This window comes from Trachypithecus francoisi, unplaced genomic scaffold (assembly GCF_009764315.1).
Source record: "Trachypithecus francoisi isolate TF-2019V2 unplaced genomic scaffold, Tfra_2.0 Lachesis_group0, whole genome shotgun sequence".
Taxonomy (NCBI): domain Eukaryota; kingdom Metazoa; phylum Chordata; class Mammalia; order Primates; family Cercopithecidae; genus Trachypithecus; species Trachypithecus francoisi.
Window position 1 is genome coordinate 20,546,469 of NW_022681453.1, and position 18,521 is coordinate 20,564,989.

General features: G+C 39.7%; 1 protein-coding gene across 35 annotated transcripts in view; it reads right to left on the minus strand.

The window, feature by feature from the left end:
- Positions 1-18,521, minus strand: part of PBRM1 (polybromo 1) — a 152,136-nt gene that overhangs the window by 78,156 nt on the left and 55,459 nt on the right. For 22 of the 35 annotated variants that reach the window (XM_033210031.1, XM_033210036.1, XM_033210004.1 and 19 more), the window contains 5 exons: positions 14,824-14,965; positions 13,265-13,362; positions 10,879-10,923; positions 2,257-2,533; positions 340-445 (listed from right to left, as the gene is read on the minus strand). In XM_033210031.1, coding sequence (XP_033065922.1) covers positions 340-445; positions 2,257-2,533; positions 10,879-10,923; positions 13,265-13,362; positions 14,824-14,965 — 668 coding nt within the window. The remainder of the gene's footprint in view (positions 1-339; positions 446-2,256; positions 2,534-10,878; positions 10,924-13,264; positions 13,363-14,823; positions 14,966-18,521) is intronic. The other 13 variants (XM_033210040.1, XM_033210030.1, XM_033210052.1 and 10 more) reach the window with 1 other exon arrangement.

An 18,521-nucleotide genomic window follows, 5' to 3' on the forward strand; every position in this document is an offset into this window, starting at 1 on the left:
TTGTCAGACTCACATACCAAGAAAAAAAATCCGCTACTATATTCTTACAGCATTATATGTAGAGAAAAATCTATTTTTACTATTTAAAATTTACAAAATGTCTACTACATTTAAGAAAGTAAACAAAACCTCTGACATTATATTTTACTCCCCACATGCTTGTCACAGTTTAGCTACTTAAAATACAGTAAACAAGAGGGCTTGACAAGAAGGAAGAACTCCATGCTGGAGTACAGTGAGTTCAAATATATTCATCATTTAATTAAATATTATTTCAGAAAAATCAGCAATCTCTCCTTGATAGACTAAACTAAATAACAAAGTGTGAGGCTGCCTTACTCAGCTTGAGTTTGGGAGAAGCCATGTCATCATCATCAGGCAATGGGCCCAGCTCTTTCCTTTTCTCCTTGAGTAACTTCTCCAGGATATGTGCATCATTGTACACCTACATTCCAAAAATATATTTAAATTATTCTCTAAAAACTTTTTATTAAGGTATAAAATGCATCCATAAAGAAGTTTTAAAAAGACAGTTTAGGATAGTTTGGAGCTTAAAGAAAACCAAAACCAGCCTCACTACAGAGCAATAAAATCACTGTATCTGTGGGAGAGCCTAGGCCTTAACTGGCTTGTTTTCAAGCTTCCCAGGTGATTCCAATGCACAGACATGCATGTTAATGTTTGAGAACCACTGTAGTAGAATCACTGCAGGTTTTAACAGAAGTTCTGAAACACATTACATGTGTTGTTTTCTTCAAAAACTTTTCTTCTCCACTGGACACTCAAGGTAGCAGACTTAGGCCAATAGAAATTAGAGACTAAAAATATCTGATAGTTGGAGAGCAATATCTCAATATCTTAAATTCCAAATCTGAGTTCATAGTCTGAAGCTTCATCTATAAAAAAACAATTATCCTTGCTTAGGGATCTCTCTCTGAGGGCTGAGCCAAGGGTAGTAATATGTAGCCAAGAACAACGTTACTCACCTTATGACTTTGCATCCATAGCTCCCTCCTCTTACCTCCCCAGCAGATGCTATATCCTCCCTTGGCCACCCACCAAAGCAGAGGAGTTGAGGGAAAAAGTGACCTCCCCTGTCTGGCCATCTCTCTTAAAGATGGCTTTTTTCTCTACCAGTGATGGACAAGTGGTACAGTAGCCAATAACACTGAGGACTGTGTAAACCCTTAAGATAGAACCATTTTTTAAATTTATAAGCACCCTCAATGCATACTTTATTTTATAATCAAATGTAATTACAGAGGGAAACAAATGACTTAAAAATGTTATTTTATTTCTGGGAGATGTAAAGTGGATAAAAAGATATCAAATAGAAAAAGTTTCAAAGAAGGGAGACTGTATCCTAGTTATACTGATAAAGAACTAAAAATCAAGATGATTCGGCCAGGTGTGGTGGCTCACGCCTATAATCCTAGCACTTTGGGAGGCTCAGGCGGGTGGATCACGAGGTCAGGAGATGAAGACCATCCAGGCTAACACGGTGAAACCCTATCTCTACTAAAAATGCAAAAAATTAGCTGGGTGTGGCGGCAGGCACCTGTAGTCCCAGCTACTCGGGAGGCTGAGGCAGGAGAATGGCATGAACCCGGGAGGCAGAGCTTGCAGTGAGCCGAGATGGCGCCACTGCACCCTAGCCTGGGCAACAGAGCGAGACTCTGTCTCAAAAAAAAAATCAAGACGCTTCACAGCAAAATCAATTAAATCAATTACTTACAGGTGCATTTATGGGAATATCATGCTGATTTTTATATAATTACACATTTTCTATATAGGCTGTCTTTGGAGAAGAATGGTTGTTGAGGATCGTAGTAATAATGATGATGAAAGATTTTAATACTATTGGCTTTCCTTTGAGTGCTTATTCAGTACCAGGCACTCTGCTAAATGCTCAGTATACATTATCTCTTTTAAATCCTACACCAACCCTGATGCAAGTACTATTATTAGCCTTAATTTATAGATGAAGAAACAGGCTCAGGAAGGATAAACTACTTACACATGGATTGGCAGAGCAAAATTCAAAACTAGGATGTCAGATTACAAAGTAGGAACGTTTAATCTTTATAATGTACTGCCTCTGATTTTAAACAATGAAGAAAAATCAAAGTATTAACCTAGTCACCAAAAAGAATAATCCAAATTAAGCCCCTAGAGCTGGTCTCTCAAAATGCATTATTCTATAAGCACTCCTCTCCCCCAAAATGTGCCTACTTCAGTACCCCTGGCCTTCCTCACCTGGGAGCCCTCCTCGTTATAGTGCCTGGCATTCCGGAACATCAGCTTCATGTCTTCTATCATTCCCTCTTCACCTGCGTATTTGTCATTGCGGATGTTATGCTCAATTATTTTCAAGTCCATTGGCTCCAAGATGATTTTATAATAATCAGGATAGTCCTTTTTGGATGGCTTAACCATAAATAGGTCACAAAGTCTTCTGCCTGAACCTGGCTCTCGAGCTTCAAGAACAACATTGAATAAGATTTTCATTCGCTGCTTTCTTATGTTCTTTTTACTGTTGAGAGGGGAGGTAGAAAAGGGGAAAAATTAGAATAGGTTCAGTTTTCTTAATACAAGGATGACCATAAAATGAAACAAATTATTTGTGGTGCTTTATAATGATTACAATTCATTGATTACATATGCCACAAACACAGTAACCATGCTGGAAGTTATAAGCAAATAGTAGGAAAATTTCCAAAATCGTTAAAACAGTGATTCTGGCAGGAGTAGTTAATGAACGCCAAATAAAATTTATAGATATTTCATGAAATGCAATGTTTGAAAAAAGATCCTCTCTGATACCAAAAGAAAATGAAATCATATAATCAACTGAGATATATTTTTTGTTTAAAGATGAGTAGAGCAAAAGTGCAATAAAACTAGTAATTCCCTATTGTTATAATATCCTCACTTCCAGGCACAAAAACAAAACAAAATAAAAAACCTAAAAAGAGAAGTGTTTCATCTCTTTTTTTTAAGACAAGCACTCCTGAACACTTGTGTATTTTGGTTGTCTGCAAACAAAAGGAGACTGTCTGCCAGACTAGTGTCTTTACAATGGGTATGAGCCTCTCTTACACTGATCCTGTCAGGGTCATCCTTGCTCTCTCCATCAGCATTATTCCACAACTCCTACTTACTTTAAAGAATAAGCGGTGTGGTTAATCTGAGTTTTCTAGAGTAAAATTTCCGTCCTTGAGCATGAATCCCTGTCTTATTCTCCAAAATGCCCCAGGGAGATGTGATGCTGAGAAGCTGATTTAAGCAGTATGGAACAAAGCATAAAGGACTATAGATTAGATTGAGTTCAAAAGGGCTCCAAGAGAGCAGATGGTCTCTTAATTGTTGAGAAAACTGGCTCAGGGAGGGTAAATGACTTGCCCAAGGTGAGCTTCCTAGTAAATTATTAGAAGCGATGCTCTTCCGATATGGCTTCTGGTTAACTGTTCTTATGTACTCAGAACACGGCTAAAGAAATTCTAGCCAGATAAAGAAATTCTAGTCAAACTAACCAGCAGTCTCCAAGTGAACAGTCAGGTAGGTAATAACAAGAAATGACTTACAACTTAGTTTTTTGTTGTTGCTGTTGTTGTTTTTTTGTTGTTGTTGTTGTTGTTTTGAGACAGAGTTTTGCTCTTGTTGCCCAGGCTGGAGTGCAATGGCACGATCTCAGCTTACCGCAACCTCTGCCTCCCGGGTTCAAGCGATTTTCCTGCCTCAGCCTCCCGAGTAGCTGGGATTATAGGTGCCTGCAACCATGCCCGGCTTTTTTTTTTTTTTTTTTTTGAGATGGAGTTTCACTCTTGTTGCCCAGGCTGGAGCGCAATGGTGCGATCTCTGCTCACTGCAACTTCCACCTCCTGGGTTCAAGCAATTCTCCTGCCTCAGCCTCTTGAGTAACTGGGATTACAGGCATGCACCACCATGCCCAACTAATTTTGTAATTTTAGTAGACAGGGTTTCTCCATGTTGGTCAGGCTAGTCTCGAACTTCCGACCTCAGGTGATCTGCCCGCTTCGGCCTCCCAAAGTGCTGGGATTACAGGCGTGAGCCATTGCACTAGGCCATGCTCGGCTAATTTTTGTATTTTTAGTAGAGACAGGGTTTCACCATGTTGGCCAGGCTGGTCTCAAACTCCCGACCTCAGGTGATCCGCCCGCCTTGGCCTCCCAAAGTGTTAGGATTACAGGTGTGAGCCACAGTGCTCGGCCAACTTAATTTCTTTCTTTTTTTTTTTTTTTTGAGACAGAGTCTCGCTGTGTCGCCCAGGCTGGAGTACAGTGGCCGGATCTCAGCTCACTGCAAGCTCCGCCTCCCGGGTTCCCGCCATTCTCCTGCCTCAGCCTCCCGAGTAGCTGGGACCACAGGCGCCCGCCACCTCGCCCGGCTAGTTTTTTGTATTTTTTAGTAGAGACGGGGTTTCACCGGGTTAGCCAGGATGGTCTCGATCTCCTGACCTCGTGATCCGCCTGTCTCGGCCTCCCAAAGTGCTGGGATTACAGGCTTGAGCCACCGTGCCTGGCCCTTAATTTCTATTAAAAAAAATTTACTAAGATCCTATAGTATAGTCATCCCTTGGTATTCATGGGGAATTGGTTTCAGGATCTCCTTTGGATACTGAAATACATAGATGCTCAAGTCCCTGATATAAAATGCTGTAGTATTTGCAAATAACATGTGCACATCCTCCTGTATACTTTAAATCATCTCTAGATTACTTATAATACCTAATACATTAAAAATGCTATATAGTTGTTTTGTTATACTATATTGCTTAGGACATGACAAGAAAAAAGTCTGTACATGTACAGTAAAGATGCAATTAAAAAATTTTTTTTCTATCTGTTGTTGGTTGAATCCTTGGATGTGGAAGCTATGGATACAGAGGGCCAACTGTACTTAGAAGTAAATATTTTGTATGTTTCCTATCCTGTAGGTGGAAGAAAGTTCATTCCTCAGGCAAACTATATGTGGCTGTATAGGTCTTCTGGTCCAGTCCTCTGACTACTTGCACTACTCCTGGATCATGAAGAAGCCAAAGACCAGATAGTTTCTCTCCAAGGTTCAAAATACACTTTTTTAAAACACAGAAGGAAAAATCAAGAACTAATAGTTGAGAAAATAAATAATCTATCCTTAAGATTTTTAGGCTTCTCAGAAATACCTATATTTCTAGCATTGTGGAACTCAAGGCAAACAAAGTGATTTAATTAGGAAAGAAACAGACAAGAGCCTGTTCCTGCAAGAGTTGGGATCATCCTCATAACTTGTGTCTTCACTCTGACTGCTTATTTCCTGCTCATTGTGGACCTTAGACAATTACTGCCATTTTCTTTCCTCAGCACTTTTTTTTTGTGTGTTAAATAAGTTTGTTAGGTGATGGCAAAATGTTAGATATTTCACCTAGTGGAAACTCCTTCTCCAAGGAGACATCCTGGGGCAATGATGTGACAGGAAGAGTTCTCTCATTCTAAGTCTTTGGCAAGTGGATAATACAAGGGAAGTTGGGACAAAGTTCCAATACCACAGAGCTCCACATCTGGGCAGAGATTAGAACACAAATGACTTTAACCTTCAGGAAGTCTCTAAAGAAAAATTTCAGGATCTGACTTTGAAGTCAGATGCAGTTTGATTAGGTCTCGCATGTGGGGTGGACTTTAAAAGGAAGACAGAGGAATTCAATTTTGAAGCTCTAAGCTTACAGGATCTCTTCAATAAACAGGACAGGATGAAATTAGTCCTCGTTCTAGCAATTTCAAGAGGCTTAACAGTTCAGTCAAGGCCCTGACCGGGACCAGGAGGCACTCACCCCATTCCCATCTGGGTTTCAGCACACTAAGCCCAATTATCATTAGGTTTTTCTGTATGAAGCTGCAAATACTCTCAGATGGCAGTAAATCTAGGGCAGATTTTCGTAAGATTTTCAAAGAGGAGAAAAAGTTTTTAACTAAATTTTGCCAGTGAAGTAAAAGAAGGGCAAGCGGTCCATTCTTCCAATGCCTGTAATTCTGATACTTGGCAGCTTTGAGTGAGACGTACCCAAAATGTGGAAATCTGGTTGTATATAAGAAATTGCTCTAATTTAATAACTGAAATTTACTGTTTTAGCGCTCGTATTACTAGTAGTATCCTTTCTCCATTTGTATCATTTATTCCTTAAGAAAAGGATGTGTAGGGCGCGGTGGCTCAAGCCTGTAATCCCAGCACTTTGGGAGGCCGAGACGGGCGGATCACGAGGTCAGGAGATGAAGACCATCCTGGCTAACATGGTGAAACCCCGTCTCTACTAAAAATACAAAAAACTAGCCGGGCGAGGTGGCGGGCGCCTGTAGTCCCAGCTACTCCGGAGGCTGAGACAGGAGAATGGCGTAAACCCGGGAGGCGGAGCTTGCAGTGAGCTGAGATCCGGCCACTGCACTCCAGCCTGGGTGGCAGAGCAAGACTCCGTCTCAAAAAAAAAAAAGAAAAGGATGTGTAATTGATTTCCAGCCTCAAAGCAAGCAAAACTTCTATTACTAGAGTCGCTTATGACCTTCTTTGAAAAAATCCAGTTTCATCTTTTGTTTACATTTTTCCAGATCCTTATAGTGCCTTAGAGACTGAGAGCCACTGGCCCATTGATTTTAATCTGGCTGCCAGGAAAAACTCAGAGCCAACTTCATACTCTTTTATAATAATAACTGTATTAGCCTGGGCAGCTGGTATGCTTGCTTTATGTTTTCCAATATGGAGGCTGAGCCTTATATCCATGACTTCTGAAAGTTTAAAATACTTTCTGAAATGAGACAAACTCTATAACCAAAACACAACCATGACAGAGCCCTATTTGATACTTCTGGCTACTGTTTTCTTTCTTTCTTTTTTTTTTTTTTTTGAGATGGAGTCTCGCTCTATCCCCCAGGCTGGAGTGCAGTGGCACGATCTAGGCTCACTGCAAGCTCCTCCTTCCGTGTTCACAGCATTCTCCTGTCTCAGCATCCTGAGTAGCTGGGACTACAGGTGCCCACCACCATGCCCGGCTAATTTTTTGTATTTTTAGAAGAGACGGGGTTTCACCGTGTTAGACAGGATGGTCTCGATCTCCTAACCTCGTGATCTGCCTGCCTCGGTCTCCCAAAGTGCTGGGATTACAGGCATAAGCCACTGTGCCCAGCTCTGGCTACTGTTTTCAATATCACTTTGCTTTTCAGATTTTTCTTAGAATTTCTCAATGTCTTTTCCTCCTCCTTCAAACCACTAACTGTGAATAGTTTCTTTATTCTTCCCCATTTTTGGAAAGGTGCATATAATTAAATCCCAGGTCTTGTAACTGGCATAATCATTCTCCTTGTTAAAATCAACACCTTTAAGCATATTAAAGTATAAAATACATTTTAAAAGAATTCAAAACCAGGACTGTTCATCATTGTGCATGCAAGGGGCCATAATACTTAAGAGGAGCCAGGTATGGTAGCTCCTGTCTGTAATCCCAGCACTTTGGGAGGTTGAAGTGGGAGGATTGCTTGAGCCCAGGAGTTTGAGACCAGCCTGGGCAACATAGTGAGACACCACCTCTTTAAAAAAACTTAGCCAGGCATGGTGGCACATGCCTGTGATCTAGCTACACATGAAGCTGAGCTGGGAGGATTGTTTGAACCCAGAAGGTCATGGCTACAGTGAGCCATGATGGTGCCACTGCACTCCAGCCTTGGCAACAGAGTGAAACTGTCTCAAAAAAGACAAAAAGGCCAGGAACGGTGGCTCACACATGTAATCCCAGCACTGTGAGAGGCCAAGGCAGGTGGATCACCTGAGGTCAGAAGCTCGAGACCAGCCTGGCCAACATGGCAAATCCTGTCTCTACTAAAAATACAAAAATTAGCTGGATATAATGGCATGCGCCTGTAATCCCAGCTACTTAGGAGGCTGAGGTAGGGGAATCACTTAAACCCAGGAGGTGGAGGTTGCAGTGAGTCAAGATCGCGCCACTGTACTCCAGCCTGGGAGACAGAGTGAGACTCCATCTCAAAAAAAAAAAAAAAAAAAAGACAAAAAAATACTTAGGAGGACAAAAATTCAGATCATAGATACTGTTGTAGTAAGTACACTACAATTTTAGGATTTCATAGGAAATGGGACACAAAGGGTCCTGTGCTAGCAAAATAAGTATATTACAACAATTTTCCAATTGATGCAAGTCAACTGTCTTGAGAAATGGCTGCTTTTTCTAATTGGCACAAAGTTTATGCACTAGCAGAGGCTCTATTCTGAATTCCTGATGTGAGATGGCAAATGTGATTTTCCAGGATCACCATCAACACTATCCTGCGGAACCCAACCCAACCTGAAACACCTAAATCAGTCACTTGTTCTCCCCCTGGCTGATCAGCAATTTCTAGAAGACTTCCGCAGCCCTTCTACATCCTATTTTCCTTTTAATATTTTGTGCCACAATGTTAGTCCTTGGCTCTCATACTTGGTGGCTGACCACTCTGTCAAATACCCTTATCAATATTCTTCCTCTAAAGCTACTATTACTACATATACTAATATTTACAAATACACACACACAATTCCTATATACAGTTGTAAATTATAGCTACTAATACTTCTACCAAATGCTAAACACTATGCACTCTCATTTAATCTTCAAATTCAGAATCAAGTGCAATTATTACCCCAACTATGTAGATGTAAAAACTGAGGCTTAGAGACAGCAAATGAATGCCTAAGGCCATAAAGTAAATAACCAGAACAGACATTTGAATCAGCTGATAATCACCATGCTGCTTTTATGACCCTTCCTTTCCCAAAAGTTGGCGTGGCCCTGCGCAGTGATGCATGCCTATAGTCCCAGCTACTCAGGAGGCTGAGGTGGGAGGATCACTTGAGCCCAGGAGTTTGAGGCTGCAATGTGCCACAATCACATCTGTGAATAGCCACCGCACTCCAGTCTGGGCAACAGAGCAAGACCTTGTTTCCTAAAAAAAAAAACAGTTGGTACTTACCAATGGCCTCTCTAATCAAAGTCAACCCTGTTTACAGGCTTTAAGGTGTCCCAGCATTTAGCTCCCAAGCCTTAAGAGCTTCAGTTGTGCTTACTAGTAAGCTAAGTAAACACAAAGGTTCTTTCTTTTACAAGGCTTTCTATACTTCACCTTCAAGTCTTCAAGAAATAAAACCTTTTCATTCATCTTTTCCAATGAGTATTCCCAGACAAGTAACATCTGACTAAAAACAAAACCAAAATCTACCAAGTCCTGATGTCAATAGGCGCTACTTCAAGAAAATAATCAGCTACATTTACTGAGTACTCACTGCATCCAGACCCAGTTCTTTTTTTTTTTTTTTTTTTTTTTGAGACGGAGTCTTGCTCTGTCGCCCAGGCTGGAGTGCAGTGGCCGGATCTCAGCTCACTGCAAGCTCCGCCTCCCGGGTTTACGCCATTCTCCTGCCTCAGCCTCCCGAGTAGCTGGGACTAGAGGCACCCGCCACCACGCCCGGCTAGTTTTTTGTATTTTTTAGTAGAGACAGGGTTTCACCGTGTTAGCCAGGATGGTCTTCATCTCCTGATCTCGTGATCCGCCCGTCTCGGCCTCCCAAAGTGCTGGGATTACAGGCTTGAGCCACCGCACCCGGCCGAGACCCAGTTCTAAGAGCTTTAAACGTATTAACTAACTGGGTCCTCACAGCCATCCCATGAAGGTACTGTCATTAACTTGTTTTACAGATAAAGTTGAAATGATGCTTAGATTACACAGCTAATAAGAACAGTTGGGATTGGAACTTAGCCAGTCAGGCTCTAGAACTCAGGGTTATAATACTACCCAATGATGTCCCCCATTTCTATTTCCACTACCACCTAGTTTTAATGCCATACATTATGAATGATACGAAAGAAGACAATCATGGTCTTTTTCTTAAATTTACCATTTAATTAAGAAAATTTTCTTTTGGAAAATATTAGGAAGATGACAATGACAACATAGCAATTTTACTGAGTGGAATACATATGGTAGTAACATGTGAGTAAGCTCAAGACACTGAACTTTCAAGGGAAAGTACGGTGGGAAAATAATCTTTCCTAAAGCTATCTGGGCAATCATGCAACAATCCTACACAACTGCTTACTACTGTACCTTATGCAATTATTTTACTACCTTGCTTCCAAATGACTTCATTTGTTTTCAACCTGCCTCTTTCCTTGGCCTATATGTTCCTGGCATATAAAAGAGATGACTAAACGTTCTCCTTTATGAACTGTAAGAGCAGAGTTTAGTGTTCTATAAGCAACTGATATTCTGTGAACGTCAGATAGCAAATGTGAAAACAAAAGCACTACACAAGGGGCTGTTTTGAAATCATAAGTAACATGCAAAAGAATGTTTTTTATAAAAGAAATGAACAAGATCAGAGGCTGAGGAAATGTATTCATGCTCAAGAAGCACTGACCCAACGCATAGGTGTCCACATGCACTAATGTCACTGGACTATGAAGCTGATTTTGATCCCTCCACCACCCTTAATCTGTAAAAGGCATCCCTGAAAGGGAATCAGCACCTGCCAGTCCTGCACCAGCACTGCCACTTTCTACCTTTTGCTACAGAAACACAGCCACAATGATTGGTGAGGGGGCTTTCTGTCCCTGGCAAAGTTAGCAACAAATTAAGGTTATTCCTGAACTAGGTTAATTCTGAATTTATTTTGCTAACAAGATTTTTTAAACTGTACTGCTTTCTTTATTCATAAAATAAACTGGCACCCCAATAAAGACTTTTTTCACATGCTTAAGGCTTCACTTTTCACCTAATCAGTACTGATCATGCCACAGAAGATACACTTTAAAAGAATGTTTATGCATAAAAAAGGACTGCACACCTGGAGAGCCTCCTGAGACCCAACATCTCACTGTCATGAGTGTTCCTGGGAAAGCAGAAACAAACATTACATGTAAAGAGAAACAAAACAAGCAACATTGGAGGGTCATGTATAAACCATGTATGGTTGAAGAAAAAGAAGATTATTCAGTCCAAAGATAATATTTGAAACATTTCAACAAGGAAGACAGATGTTGGAAGAATGCACCCCCAGAATGAAGAGAATATACCCATAATCAATTTTTCTCACATTCTTTGGTATTAAAAAAGGCGAAGGCAGAATCACAGCAGCACTTAGAAGTCAAGTGGTACTTGGAAAACTCAGCCCTGACTTCTGTGGCCAAGATTAGCTTAATCTTCTAGGCTACCGTCTGCCTGACTTCTGAAGAAATCTCTTATTACCAAAACCTCTCAATATAACTCTGATCGTGTTATTTCCTTTTTCATAGTCCAAAGTGTAAGACTGAATTCTTTCAATCTTTTAATGTCCACTCATGTCTACATTTCAAACCCAGATTCTTTTATTATTGTAGTGGATGATCTATATGGCTCTTTTATTTGTGTTTTTCAGTTCATTTGTACAAAACAATTCCTAGGAAACCTGTTCATAAACAGACTTTTTGTCTGAAGTAAGATTTACTTTATTTTATTTTAAGAACATAATGCTTAACTGTCTTTTTACAGGAGGTTTTAGGGCAAAACCTTTTTTTTTTTTTTTTTGAGACGGAGTTTTGCTCTTGTCGCCCAGGCTGGAGTGCAATGGCACAATGTCGGCTCACTGCAACCTCCACTTTCCAGGTTCAAGTGATTCTCCTGCCTCAGCCTCCCGAGTAGCTGGGATTACAGGCACCCACCACCAGGCCTGGCTAATTTTTTGTATTTTTAGTAGAGACAGGGTTTCACCATGTTGGCCAGGCTGGTCTTGAACTCCTGACCTCAAGTGATCCACCTGCCTCGGACTCCCAAAGTGCTGGGATTACTGGCCAAAAACTTTCTTTTAACTTATTTGGGTGTCCCACAGACTACTAGCCACAGAGGTAAGTAATTTTTTAGTATCTGGCCTGGGCTAATGCTTCGTTGGAACTGTTTTCTTAATACTCAACTAATTTAAGATCTTTCTTTTCATCCAGTGTTGGCACAAATTGTACCATCACTTTTGCCTCCATTACCTTCTTTTGCCTGAGAAGTTTTTATCTCTGATAGGTGACTGATCTGGAAAACACAGGTGATGCTGTAGTAGAGTTACATAATTACACTCAAAGTTGTTCTTGACTTGATGTCTTTGATCTGGTTTCACACTTTTCCTCCGCTGTCCCTGGTATAACAAGGAATTAAGAACTTGGAAGGATGAAATTCATAGGCCAGTAATGGAGGAGACTCACATCTCAGGTTATACCAATCAATTTAGTTACTATGGTAAAGCTTAAAAAATTCTCCAAAATGCTATCTATAAAAAGGAAAGCAGGACAGCTTCTCTTTTCTAAACTACTTTTTAAATTCTTCTTAGTGGATCTCTTAACGCATATACAGACTGTGTCAACAGTTACTAAAGACTTCATTCAACTTTGAATCTGCCAAGCCTTGCTACTAGTGATTAGCTTATTCCTTATTGAAGGTATCTTCCCTGGATTGACTATTGCTGCAAAGATGGTGAGGCAGTCACAATTAAAGGAGAATACAGTGTTCCACAACGATCAGGCGAGAGAAACTCTGTATGGTGAGAGACAGTCTTGCAAAATTCCTTATAGGATCCCAGCTTCGGAATCTCACAGGAAGATCCCCTTCCACAAAACCCATGAGGAGAAAAGGTTAGGGAACTTGAGAGAAAGGTTAGATAGGAAAAAAACCCAAAAATCTAGCTCAACATTTTATGAGCTATAAGAAGTTATGATTTGTTATTTTATAATCTGACATTCTTATAATGGCAAACAAAGATGAGGTGAACAAGGACAAACGGTAGGACCCAATGGCTTACCTCACTGCAGTGGTAGTATCAAATTTCTGCTTACCTTTCCTAATTCAAATTGCATCTTTGTAATTCACCATGTAGAAATTATCCAAGTTAGATTTAAGTGGCATTCTTAAAAAAAAAAAAAAAAAAAAAAAAAAAAAAAAACACACAAAAAAACCCCAGATGGCAAAAAGAATAACATGTTTTGCCAAGCTACGTATGTAGTAGTCATTTTCATCTGGGTCATCTAAAAGTAACATGGCACTTTTACAAAAAAAAGCTAATCATCCAATTGCAAATGAATTTTAAAAGACAACACATTACCATATATTTAGAGCTTACAACTTGATAGCTTAAAAAATATATATTTTCTTCACCTATCTAAAACAAAATAAATAGGAACTGAGATGTCCTCAGCTATAAGAAGAGTATATACCTTTTTCTTTTGGCACTACCAGTATCAGAGGTGGCTGAAGAGATCATGCTGTCTCCGTCCTCAATATCGTCTCTCCTGGCAAGCTCTTTCTTCTTTGCCTAAAACAGAGCAGATCTCAGGAGTCGAGCTCATGCTGCCAAACACTCCTCTGAATATATGAATGTTAAAGAGCTAGACATATCGGATTCACTCAGAAAAATACAATCACACGCAGGATGTACAAAATGAAAGAGTCATTAAACATTTTCAATAACTAATGTTAACAAAAGCCTGCATGACAAAAAGAGTAGGCTAAAAAATGGCTAGGCAAGTTGTAGAAGCATCCTGCTCTGGTCCTATTTAAGCAAAACCAACTCAAAGAGGGCCTTTGGTACTTCTGACTTCTAAGGGGCAGTGTGGCTAAGAATAAAGTTTAATGCAAGAAGTGAAAGAAGATCTACTTTTCAACACATGCATTTTTAAAGGCCCTCTGCCAAACAGAGCTGAAAGTCCAAGCACAGCAGGCTTAGGGAATGTACAGAGTACGAAAAAGGTAACACCTGAAAGACTTAGCACTAAGGTTCAGTGTTAATCATATAAAATGAAGACTGTATGGGTGATCTAAAATTGCCTTTGTTGCTTCCTTGTTCAGAGATTTGCCTTTCCAAAAAGATTCTACCAAAAGCTGTCAGACAGACCCAATTTGTATTTCATATCTACCTTTTCATCTCAAAACCTGTAGATGAACCATGACCTGAGACATCCTTCCAAGGGTTCTCAGAAAGGATCTGATAAATTTACAGACAATATACAAAGATTAATTCGCTTTCAGATGTCCTTTCTCATAGAATCAGTCCTACCTTAACAAAGTCTAGAACCACAGGAATAAACTCTAAATGATGGAATATCATCTGTGATTGGAGGCTGACTTCATGAGAATCCCAAAATAACTGTACAGGGACCAATCCCTGCTTCCTCCAGTCAGAAAGCTAACCCCATCTCAACTATTATTTCCACTCTATATAGCCATGACAACTCCAAAAAAATATTCAGCAGTACTTGTGGATGAAATACATAATAAATACATATTATAATATGTAAGTATAACATATAAACTCTCTCTATATGTGTGTGTGTGTGTGTATATATATATATATATATTGTTTGTTTGTTTGAGACAGGGTCTCACTCGGTTACCCAAGCTGGAGTGCAGTGGCACAATCTCGGCTCACTGCAACCTCCACCTCCCAGGCTCAAGAAATCTTCCCACCGCAGCGTCCTGAGTAGCTGGGACTACAGGCATGTGCCATCAGGACCGGCTAATTTTTGCAGTTTTTGTAGAGATGGGGGTCTCGTTACGCTGTCCAGGCTGGTCTTGAACTCCTGAGCTCAAGTGATTCTCCCAACTTGGCCTCCCAAAGTGCTGTGATTACAGATGTGAGCCATCGCACCCAGCCAAATGATGTAATATTACTGCTAAGGGTGGGGGGGAATCACACATCTTACTAGAACACACTCAAAACATGCAAAATTATTTTAATCATATATACAACAAACTCAGCAAAAACAACAAATCAAACCTGCATAACTTGCTGCAATTTTAGAACTCGCTTGTAGATGGCTGAATTGGGCACATTATAGCGTTTGGCATTTTCAAACATCAAATTCAGATCACATTCCAAATGATCTAAAGTTTCATATTCTTGATTCTTCAGCTTTGTTCTGTGAAAGACAAATAAATTGTTAGAATTTTCTGTTGGGAGGCCGAGGCGGGCGGATCACAAGGTCAGGAGATCGAGACCATCCTGGCTAACACAGTGAAACCCCGTCTCTACTAAAAAGTACAAAAAACTAGCCGGGCGAGGTGGCGGGCGCCTGTAGTCCCAGCTACTCGGGAGGCTGAGGCAGGAGAATGGCGTGAACCCGGGAGGCAGAGCTTGCAGTGAGCTGAGATCCGGCCACTGCACTCTAGCTTGGGCGACAGAGCGAGACTCCGTCTCAAAAAAAAAAAAAAAAAGAAAATTATGAAACGTTCTTCCTGAAAGTCCAATGCAAAATCTTAAAAAGCACTAGATGGTATCTTCACTGGTAATACTGATTAGGAAATTAAAAATGACTTTTGAGATACAAAGTAAGGAGGCAAAAGCACCATTACATTAAGATAATATGACAATTTACTTGAAAATCCAAAAGAATAAACTAAAACACTGTAAGAAATAATAAGAGGACCTAGTAAAGTGGTCATTTACAAAGCAAATATTCTACTTGGAAAAAACCCTAATGGAAAAATCCTGATAATAGTTAATAAGTGAATCTTATGAAGGTACGAAAAATAGGGAGGTTTTAAGTGACCTCAATGAAGAATCACGGTGATCTACCCATTTCTGAAAACAAAAGACCATTCTAGTTCATAAGGGTTAAAGAGACAGTACTGATAGTGCAAAGTATTTATAAACAATAAAGAGTGGTCTTATGATGGTAAAAGAGAGACAGATATGTCAGAGTCCATTCACTTCTATTCTTCCAACATAAACACATAACAAATGACAGCTTAAAGCTGGGATTTTTACTTAAGTCTTAAGATTTCAAGTATCTCACTTAAACACAATCATTTTTATTGTATCTACTATCATAAAGACCTTCTGTACTTTGTACAAAGTAGAGTCACTATTTGCTGTAACACTATATGGATTTAGACAGGACAGACTTTAAATCTTTTGACTGTAGCATTTGCATGTTAACCACCAAAATCACAAAGATAGTTAACAATAACATGTATAAACAGCTTCACAGAATAAATACATTTTCTCTTAGAATGGCATTTGCACAGACGGGCGCAGAGGCTCACGCCTGTAATCCCAGCACTTTGGGAGGCCGAGACAGGTGGATCACGAGGTCAGGAGATGGAGACCATCCTGGCTAACACAGTGAAACCCCGTCTCTACTAAAAATACAGAAAATTAGCCATGTGTTGTGGCAGGTGCCTGTAGTCCCAGCTACTCGGGAGGCTGAGGCAGGAGAATGGCGTGAACCCGGGAGGCGGAGCTTGCAGTGAGTTGGGATCGCACCACTGCGCTCCAGCCTGGGCAACAGAGCCAGACTCCGTCTCAAAAAAAAAAAAAAAAAAAAGAATGGCATCTGCATGTTTTATTTAAAATTTACCAAAATCATATTCAGATTCTGTGTTGTGCTCCAACAGATGAATATTAGAGAACAACTCTGTGATGAAGCAAATAACAACTAAGAACAAATTCAGCTCTCAGTACCAGGTTGTGTAGCTAGCACCTAGAGTTCAAATTACAGCCTCACACTTATTCCCGTCAACTCAAAGGGTGGAATGCTAGATGTTCTCAACACCCTCAAATAGACAGAAAACCCAAACTTGCAAATGACAACGAATAATAAACCTGCAGATATTTATCAGATTACTATTAATCAAGGGTAGTAGGGGAGGAAAAAGAAAAAAAAAATAGGGGGGACAAATCCGAGTACAGCAGAAGGTAGCATATGGAGTACACACTATCTAGTTCCTGCTTACTTTTCCATTTTTGTTGCTTTTGGGGAAACTCAACTATCTTCCTTCTGCCAACAGATCTTTCTAGGGGTACACTGTACAATATAATAGCCACTAGCCATGTGTGGCTATTTAAATTAAAATTAAATAAAACTTAAAATCTAATTCCTTAACTGCACTAGCCACATTTCCAGTGTTCAATAGCCACATGTGACTACTGTCTATCACACTGGAATATTGACGATAAACATTTTCATCATTGCAGAAAGTTCTGTTGAATAGCACTGCCCCTAGACTTCCCTGTTGCTCTGTAGACCACAATGGAAGGGATCGTAGGCACAGTAAGGCTCCTGTCAGGCACCACTGGCTCACAATCCTCGGAAGGCAGCAATATCAGATATAATAGGTGACCCTTCAGAACTTTAGTGTGCTGGGCTTCAATAACTTCCCTATTCCTTACTCTCCCCTGTGTGCCACACAATTGTCATAAATTAGAAAGGGAAGGAGAGATATTACTGACTTAAAGCAAAGTTTATATTAGAAAATTTCACCTTGGAGGAAGGCTGTACTGGCAGGGGACTGAGCTGGCTAAGAATTTATCTACTTTTGAACTAAGCTACTGTAGTAAGACTATTTAAATAATTAAAAAAAAAAGAATGAAGGAGAAAGGAAACCAAGAACAAAAATTGTTCATAAATTTGAACAGGGAACTTCTTAACATCTGCAAGACTATCACTACCTTTTCTCAAGGCAAAGAATATAAAAGACATATTTCTAGGCTATTTCCCTAATGAATGTCAGTCTTAATTTCCATGTTATTTTAATAAGACCAAATAAACTAATTTTCTGTATCCTACTTGTATACAGGACCTCCAAAGTCTGGATTAAATAAAAGGACCGTAAATCCTACTGATCAAGGCCAGGCGTGGTGATTCATGCCTGTAATCCCAGCACTTTGGGAGGTCAAGGCGGGCAGACTGTTTGAGCTCAGGAGTTTGAGGCCAGCCTGGGCAACATGGCAAAACCCTGTCTCTATTAAAAAAAAAAAAAAAAAAAAAAAAAAAAATATATATATATATATATATATAATATATAATATATATATTATATATATATATAATATATATATATATATATTATATATATATATAATCTTACTGATCAAATGGTGAAAACAAAAGTTACAAATGCACAAGCATGAAACATACTTTGCTAGCCAGCCTTATTTCCTAGAATCCAGCAAGCACAAGAATTTTAATTCCTACTATTTGGAAGCTTAATTATCTGCTGTGAAGCCAACTTACTGTTACTTAGCTAAGGTAGTTTTATCTGCTTCTTGACTCTATCTGGGTTTTTGCTATAAAGCATCATATTTTATAATATTACTTCTTCCTTTTTGTTGAGACAGGGTCTTACTCTGTTACCCAGGCTGGAGTGCAGTGGCGTGATCTTGGCTCACTGCAACCTCCATCTCCCACGTTCAAGCGATCCTCCCGCATCAGGCTCCCAAAGTGCTGGGATTCCAGATGTGAGCCACCTCCCTGGCCAACTTCTGATATTTTTAAATTTATTTTTAATTTAAATAAACAAGAGGGCACAGCAGAACCAATTAAACTGTTTTTCTGTTCTTTATACCAAAAAGTCTAAGAATTTTTATTGATTTCCTGAAAACAATAAATATCTTCAAAAATTTATAACGTAAGAAAGGAGCTTGGAATGTACAGGTAATATCAAAATTCACAGAGATTGATTAAAAGATGGAAG